The following is an 8,068-nucleotide window of genomic DNA, read 5'->3' on the forward strand; positions in this document are numbered from 1 at the left end:
CACATGGCCAAAAAAGTTTGACCAGAAAAAACTAGCCTCTCATGAATCATGTACTCATTAACACAAGTTCTCATCATTGCATTTGGGGATAATTTAGTGGGGAAGATTTGGGAGTAAATATGGAAGAGGTAATGAATCAAATTAGCAACTGAATTTTGAGGATATTCTGGGGATCAAACCCAAGGCCTCACTCATGCAAGGCAAGTGTTCTAACACTGAGCTATATTCCCCAGCCCTTTTTATATCATTATTGTATTACATCTGGGGATATCCTTTGGTTAAGGCTTATGATCTACATCACTTATTCCTTTTGTATCAAACGCAAAAGAAGAAAAATAGTTTCACAAGACTGATGAAAATCTGCGATTGTGTACTGAGAATTTAGCACATATGTTAAGGGAAGAATGCCAATTAAAGTAAGGTTTGTTTATTCTATCACTAAGAAGTGAAAATCTCTCTAAAAATCCCTTCTGGGCTTCCTGTTTAGTTCTTGTCAGTGTCTAATAAGGCCATTTTTATTCTAACTAGAGAGACAGCTCCTCTGACTTGGATAATCAAGGTGGATGGGAATAGGAATCTTGAGACTTATTTAAGCCCATCTCTTATCTCTGGCTGGAAAGCTGCGATTACTTTAACCAGTGGTTCTCTAAACAGGAGTGTCAGAACGGAAAAAAAAAATCAAACCAAACAAACAAACAAACAAAAATGACCACCTTCTCTGTCTCCAAAGGCAACTGAGCAACTCCTGATCTCATCCAGCACATCTACCATCCTCACTGATGCCCCTGCCCTGGAGGGTCCTGGGTGTAGATGTAATGTTTGAGAAGTTTGAGCAGTTGCCTGGAGGTTATTGCTATTATCTCTTTGGTTTTGTTGGTTCTTTATTTTCAACCCAGAAGGAGTCTCTCCTCTTGCTGCAGCCCAGGACAAAGGAGTGGGATGCTTCATAGGAATGCCTTCAGAAGGACACCCCCCTCACCTCGAAGTAGGCTGGGTGGAATCGTGGGACCAGCATATCAACAACTTGAAGAATCAAGGATCCCAGACCAGGATATGATACCTTGCCAAGGGTATGTCTTAAAAGCAATGGAATTGCTTTTGAGGGAAGGTGATATGAGTGCTATCACTTTAAATTGGGTTACACATTTACTGATTTCTTTGCTAACTGGCTATTTATACTTACTTCCATCTTTGTTTCACATAGGTGGCTCAATTTAAAAGAATAAGTATTATGGAAATAGGTATTAGGAAGATGTTATATTGAAGGAAATAGAACACCAGGAAGAAAATAAGTGTAGATATCTAGGCAAATATGTTATTATATAGGGGTTAAAACAACTGAAAATATGTTTGATAAAAATAATAATAGAGGTTTCTTAGGAGGATTAGAATCTTTCTTCATTCATCATACACTTAGAAAATAAATACTTAAATTTCTGATCAGTATTGTGGACAATGCCCTAAACAATAATCTATAACACACACACACACACACACACACACACACACACACACACACACACACGTATCTTCTCCCCTGATGCAGTCTTGAATGGGGAATTTAGGTCAGTTTAAGAGCATAAAAGTCACAGTTCATTTATGGAACTCAGTGAAATCAGTGTTTATTCCAGAAATTCTAAGAATCAATTTCATCACTAAAGCCCGGTCCTTGTTGCCTTTAGTTTTTATCCTTCTTGAATAAGCCAGGCTGAGTTTCTATGCTGTTTTGGCCTAGGTGACTTTTTCAGCTTGTCTGTATCAAACTAAAGAGCAAAGCAGGTGGGCGTTCCAACAGAGCATTACATCTCTCTTTTCTTCTGAGCTTGGGCTAGATAGAGCAGTGCCCTGTTTGACAAAACTCGGCAACACATTTCTTCAAGCAGACTACAAGATAGGACATAAGTAGCCTGTGGCCAGGTTTTATAATTTTGAAGCAATTCCAAATGGACTGTAAAATGCATTTTGTACCAATTTAGGGTGACAGTTGCAAATACAACATAACAGCCAAGTTGTCCAAAATGTATAATACAAGTTAAGAAATAGTTTGTACTTTTCTCAGCCTTATCTATGAAAAGGGGGCTTACATTATTTTGTAATCATAATCGATAATGTTTCATTATTGCTTTTCCTTATAAATCACTAATGAGCTTCTTAGGAATTTTTTTTTATACACATACACACGCTTCTTTTTTTCTTAGAGCGAATGAAAATGAATGAGGGAAAATCAACTTCAGAGATTCTGTGAGTGGACAGAAAACTCATCCATGCTGTCTTTAATTCCTCATGTTCCAGGCATGAGGATACTCTGAACCCATGTCAGACTCAGTGAAATGTTTGCATATTTTCCAGGGCTCAGGGAGCCCCACTGAATGTTCAGGCAGTGCAGTGTCTTTTGCCTCCTGGGAGACTCACACTTAGTGTCTGCCCAGTGGTGATTTTGTTTTTATTCAGTCACCATTGGTTGGGATTATTATCTCCAGCTGGCTGGCCACATGTATTTTCCTGTGTGTGATATGCACCCAATGTTGATAAATGGTGACTCTAAGTCTAAGTTACTATGTGCTCAGCACAATGAATCTCAGGGAGCAATCTCATTCTCAGTTCTTAAAAACAGCTATTTTCCACTCCTGGGGGACTGACTGTCTCTCTGGACTGGAAATGGGATTGGTAATAGAATTTCACAGCTAAAGGCCCTCTTCAAATCTGGCCTTAGCCTGGAGGGGAGTGAATGGATTTGCAAGAGCCACCAGCCATCTGCTGCTTATTTACCAAGCATGGGCTTGCTGTCTGCTAGCTAGGTTTCCAGGGTATGTGGCTTCTCTCCTTAGCAAAGCTGGGGCAAGAGTAAGGCATCTTAGCCCTGATCAGTGATGGCCACAGTAATGGCTTACCCAGATTTGAACTGGGTTATGTCAGGGAAGTCAAGTCTATTATGTTCACAGGCTAGACAGAAAAAAAATGGAATTGCAAATGTAGTCAGACCTTAAACATAGGTGGGATCCAAAATATACTGAGTTCCTAAAACATCTCTCCAGCCTCTTAAACTATTACAGTGATTATTAAAAAAAAAAAAAAAGCCAGGCGTGGTGGTGCATGCTTGTAATTCCCCCGCTTGGGAATGGGAGGCTGAGACAGGAGGATCACACAGGTTCAAAGCCAGCCTCAGCTACTTAGTGAGACTCTCAGCAACTCAGTGAGACCCTGTTTCCAAATAAAGTATAAAATAGGTCTGGGAGTATAGCCCGGAGGTAGAAAAGCCCCTGGGTTCTACCCCTAGTACCACCAAAAAAAAAAAAAATTGCTGGGCATGGTGGTGCATGCTTGTAATCCCCACGTTTGGGAGGCAGAGACAGGAGGATCGCGCAGGTTCAAAGCCAGCTGTGCTGGCTTAAGAGACCCTGTTTCCAAATAAAAATATAAAATAGGTCTGGGAGTGTAGACCAGCGGTAGAAGGGCTTCCAGAAACCCCAGTACCACAAAAAAAATTTTTAAATAAAAAAAATTTTAAAAAACACATTAAAGATAGAGTTCCAATGGCTAACCCAAGGTGGCATATATAGTTCCATGTAAGAGAGTGAATTCTGGCCTTTATAAGTAAGTAACCCACTAAACAGGAAAGGGATATAAAGAAAAATACATTCATTTCTGATGGTGTGTAAATGAAATATCTAATTGTTTGGCTCCAAGAGAAAAGTGGATTTCTCCAATGTAGTCAGCTCATTCTAATGCCATATGCCCCAGGAACTGAGTTTTGGAACCACCTAGAGAGATGTGGATTCCTTGGCCTGACCCTTGAATTACTGAGAACCAAAGAAAGAGGCTAATTGTTGGAATCTTTCTTAGTTAGAAGGACACTTCAATTCATATTCACAGACAGAATGTCCTGTGGTTTCTTTGTCAAGGGATGAAAGGAAGGGAAGTGTAAGCTGGTATTTAAGTTTACAAGCTTACAGGCCAAAAAAGTGAATTAGCACGTAAGTCTCAAGGAATATAGAATGCTGCTTATCTTCTAAGTCAGGATCATATCCAGAAACTAAATTCCCACCTAAACTTCTGCGGGCTTACCAGTACCGGGAAATTCACAGAACTGCTTCTCCCTAGTAATCAAGTTGGTATTACTATCTAATTAGGTTTCTGTTGTTAATGCTGGTGATTGAACCTAGGGCTTCATTACTGTTAAGCAGGTAGTTACTTTCCCATCCCTTCCTTTTATTTTTTTTTTTTTAATTTTTCTTGGTGCCTGGGATTGAACCTAGTAGCACTATATTCACAGCACATTTTTATATTTTATTTTTAGACAGTATCTCACCAAGTTGCCTGAGGCTGGCCTCCTACCTTAGCCTCTCATCTTCTTGGGTTTATAGGCATGCACGACTGAACTCTATTTTCTTCCTGCTTTAATTGGTAAGAAAGTTAAAGAGAGGCTGTAATTTATAAGATTCTGATGCATGTAATGGCATTGAGCCATAAGATCATGGCTGATTCGAAACTGAATCACATCCTAGGAGAGTTTTCTTCAAATCCCACTTCCATGTTATAGGGACATTTTAGGTGTCAGTTATTACCACCCATGTGTCTAAAAGCTGCCTTGGGAAATGACCTCATGGTAGGCTACATTTCCCCCTTTTCACCTGAGTCCTTAATTCAGCACACAGGTGCATTAGAATGCTTCAAGTGTTGTTTTAATTGCTTTTGATTGTGCTCAGACGTCTCACATTGTATACTTGCTGAGGCTACACTTTAAAAGCAATGTATTTATTCAACATTTTATATATAGTTTTGATATGATGGGTAAGAATTTGTACCTACCACTTAGACTTACTAGATTTTATCTGCTGATGAAACTGAGGCAAACTACAGTGTTATCTAAGTGATATTTTCTAGCTTGTTCCATTGGTGAATCTGGGAAGCTGACTTTCTATATATTTATACCTGCCAACAAGACAAAACACAAGAGCCTGATAGTTGTCCCCTCTTCTCTTAAAATTGATTCATGGATCAAGATCTTTAGACTCAGATTTTCAGCCATATAACTCTTAAAGAGACAGTAATAAAATTCCCCAGAGAATTTCTTTGTATAGGGCTATGCAGTTTGCTTGGGTAAAGTATATCCACCCACCAAAGGTGTTCTAGTTTACCTTAGGATACCTAGTCTAGTAATCTTTCACTTTGATAGTGACAATTAGAACAAGACAACTTGGGTTGAATTCTTTGTCAACCACTTACTAAAGACAGAATTTGAGGCAAATCATTTGAGTATCCCTTAAGATAGTTTACTCATTGGTTACAGGATAAAAGCATAAATTACAAAAGTTTTTAAAATGTTAATGAATTAAGTAGAGCCACACCATGTAAGTGTTAGCTGCTACTGTGTTCAAATGTATTCATTAGGATATAAATGGAAGACTTGCCTTGAAGATTTGCTGATGTATTCACATGTTTGTTGAATGGGAATACAAACCCCTACTTCTGTTCCATACCTTTGCTTACAGTCTGGTGGAAAGGCAGACCTTGGAATTGCTCCCATTACTACCACATAGACTTCTATTTCATATGCAGCACACTTCCTCACAATTACGCCTTACATGTATAAATATGATTATTTACATTACAATGTAAGACAAGAAAATAAAATTGATTATTATGGAGGGGAAGCCTGTTTAATTATGTTTAAATATCAATGTTTAAATAAGATAAGAAATAGAAAAAAATGTATTCAAACCCCCAAACTACATTTCTATAAATCTTTGGTATACCTGTCTCACTTTCTGGCACTGGAAAGCCCAGAGGGGGGAAAAAAAAAAACTCACCAGCTCTGACTAGTCAAGGAATTTAGCCAGATTCTGGCATATTCAAATTACTTGGAATGACATGTTGGCATTCTTGACAAGCTGTTTCTCTGCATCAACAAACTGCCCCCCTTGGCTCTCAAAACTCCATGAGGAGAGCTTTTTGACTGCTAGGAGTCCTTCTGTGCCCACTTCCGTTCATCCCAGGGAGGCCAAGGAACCCTGTGTTCCTTCCACCATCCTCAGACTACTACCATCTGGCTAGTAAGGCAGCTCCTATAAGGCAAAGTACTAGTGACAACTGAACTCGCATCACCGACAAGTAGTGGTAAGCAGACAAACTCAGAATTTCAGAAACTCTGTGCTTAGTAGTAGGCATCCTGATGCCTTCAGCGAGGGTGGCCATGGCACCTCTACTGGACCAGGCCAGGGCTGAGAGGGTGGTCGAGTGATGGAGTAATGCCATTATGGTTTTCCTGTTTGTCACGATGGAAAGGCCACACTTACCTGCTCAATCCCCATTTACTTTGTATTCTAGGATAGAGGTCAGGAAGACTATACCCCACCTGCCTATACAGCTGTGGTGTGTTGAAAGACCCCTGGACTTAAAGTAAGAAGATCTGGGTTTGAGTCTCAGTCTGTCACTTATTTTCTGTGTGACCTTGGGCAAGTCACCTTACCAATCTGAGCTTCAGTTGACTTCTCTGTTTAACTGGGAGCATATTATCCGTCTCATGGGGTTGCTGTGAGATTCAGTGAGATGGTGCATGTGGAAAGTTCTTTGTGGATGGACTATTGCTCTAAAGACACTCAGAAGGCAGTCTGTGTGATGATTTGATTCTTTTTCAGGTACTCATCCAGTGGTGTAAAAACCCAACAAAATGCATCAATAAATATGCAACTGCCTTCAAGAGAAAAAGACCCCTATTTTAATAGCTTGGATCAAAAGGACCTGGTGAGCTATGCATCTGCAAGGTCCAGTTCTGTGCCCATCATCCCTTCAGTGGGTCTAGAAGAAGCCTGCATGCAAATGACAGGGATTTCTGAAGTGAAAAGCATCCAATGGTGCAAAAACTCCTACTCTGCTGACATTGTCAACGTGAGTATTCCAGTGAGCGATTGTTTCATAGCAGAACAACAGGAAGTGAAAATATTGCTGGAGACTGTCCAGGAGCAGATTCGGATTCTGACTGATGCCAGACGGTCAGAAGACTACGAACTGGCCAGCGTAGAAACTGAGGACAGCGCGAGCGAAAACACAGCCTTTCTCCCCTTGAGTCCCACGGCCAAATCAGAACGAGAGGCACAATTTGTCTTAAGAAATGAAATACAGAGAGACTCCACATTGACCAAGTGACTGGAGACATAGGGATCTGTGCATTCTATGCTTTGCTCAACAGGAAAGAGAGGAAATAAAATACAAATTATTTATATGCATTAATTTAAGAGCATCTACTTAGAAGAAACCAAATAGTCTATCGCCCTCATATCATAGTGTTTTTTAACAAAATATTTTTTTAAAGGGAAAGAAATGTTTCAGGAGGGATAAAGCTTACCACTAAAGCTTTTGGGTAGAATTTGGAATCCAATTTCAGTTAGTCCTAACACTGTCCTCTTTGGCTCTTAGAAGATGTGGGCAATTTAGACCTTTAGTCCCACAGTGCCAGTGTCCTCATGAAAAAAAAAAAAAATCACTGGCAGCTACCTGGCTTCAAAGGGACAAGCTATATCCTGAGGGTGGATATGCCAATGAGCAGGCGGCCCTGTCATTTGGCTCTCCAGTTCCGACCCTAAATTTCTACTCACTTATCACCCTCATCACAGGTTGTCACGTCAAGAAATGTAGTGTTCTGTATTTGATTTTTGAAGAATGCCACAAAGACTGAAATGGAAAGGAAGACAGGTGATAGAGGGGATAATCGGGGCAATCTTAGCTACTTTTATGTGCCATCCTCCTCTGAAATTTGAAAGCACAGAATCTCAGAGAGAGGTATGAAATTACTATAGAAAAAGAAACAACAACAAAAAACAAACAAAAACAAAAATCACAATGTCGTATCACTAAAATCATGCTAATAGAAATGTTGTTCTTGGCAATCGTTTAGCAGCTCTGAAGGAGCACTTCTCAGTATGTGTGTGTGTGTGTGTGTGTGTGTGTGTGCGCGCGCGCACGCGTGTGCGCATGTGTGTGTGCACGCACACGTGCCTGTATGTGAGCGGGCATATGCGTGTGTGGGCTTGCTCCCTGGAGCACAGATGCTGTATGCACACGTGTTCAT

The 8,068-nt window shown here is 40.2% G+C and overlaps 1 protein-coding gene across 5 annotated transcripts in view; it reads left to right on the forward strand.

Annotated features, from left to right (window-relative positions):
• Positions 1 to 7,146, forward strand: part of NRG3 (neuregulin 3) — a gene marked incomplete at both ends in the record, with an annotated part of 1,125,058 nt that extends 1,117,912 nt beyond the window's left edge. For 2 of the 5 annotated variants that reach the window (XM_080695351.1, XM_080695352.1), the window contains 3 exons: positions 921 to 1,070; positions 6,328 to 6,399; positions 6,639 to 7,146. In XM_080695351.1, coding sequence (XP_080551477.1) covers positions 921 to 1,070; positions 6,328 to 6,399; positions 6,639 to 7,146 — 730 coding nt within the window. Of the gene's footprint in view, positions 1 to 896; positions 1,071 to 6,327; positions 6,400 to 6,638 lie in introns of all 5 variants that reach the window. The other 3 variants (XM_080695353.1, XM_080695354.1, XM_080695350.1) reach the window with 2 other exon arrangements.
• Between the last annotated feature and the right edge of the window lie 922 nt (positions 7,147 to 8,068).

The sequence above is a fragment of the Muscardinus avellanarius genome, assembly GCF_963383645.1.
Source record: "Muscardinus avellanarius genome assembly, chromosome: 4".
NCBI classification, from domain to species: domain Eukaryota; kingdom Metazoa; phylum Chordata; class Mammalia; order Rodentia; family Gliridae; genus Muscardinus; species Muscardinus avellanarius.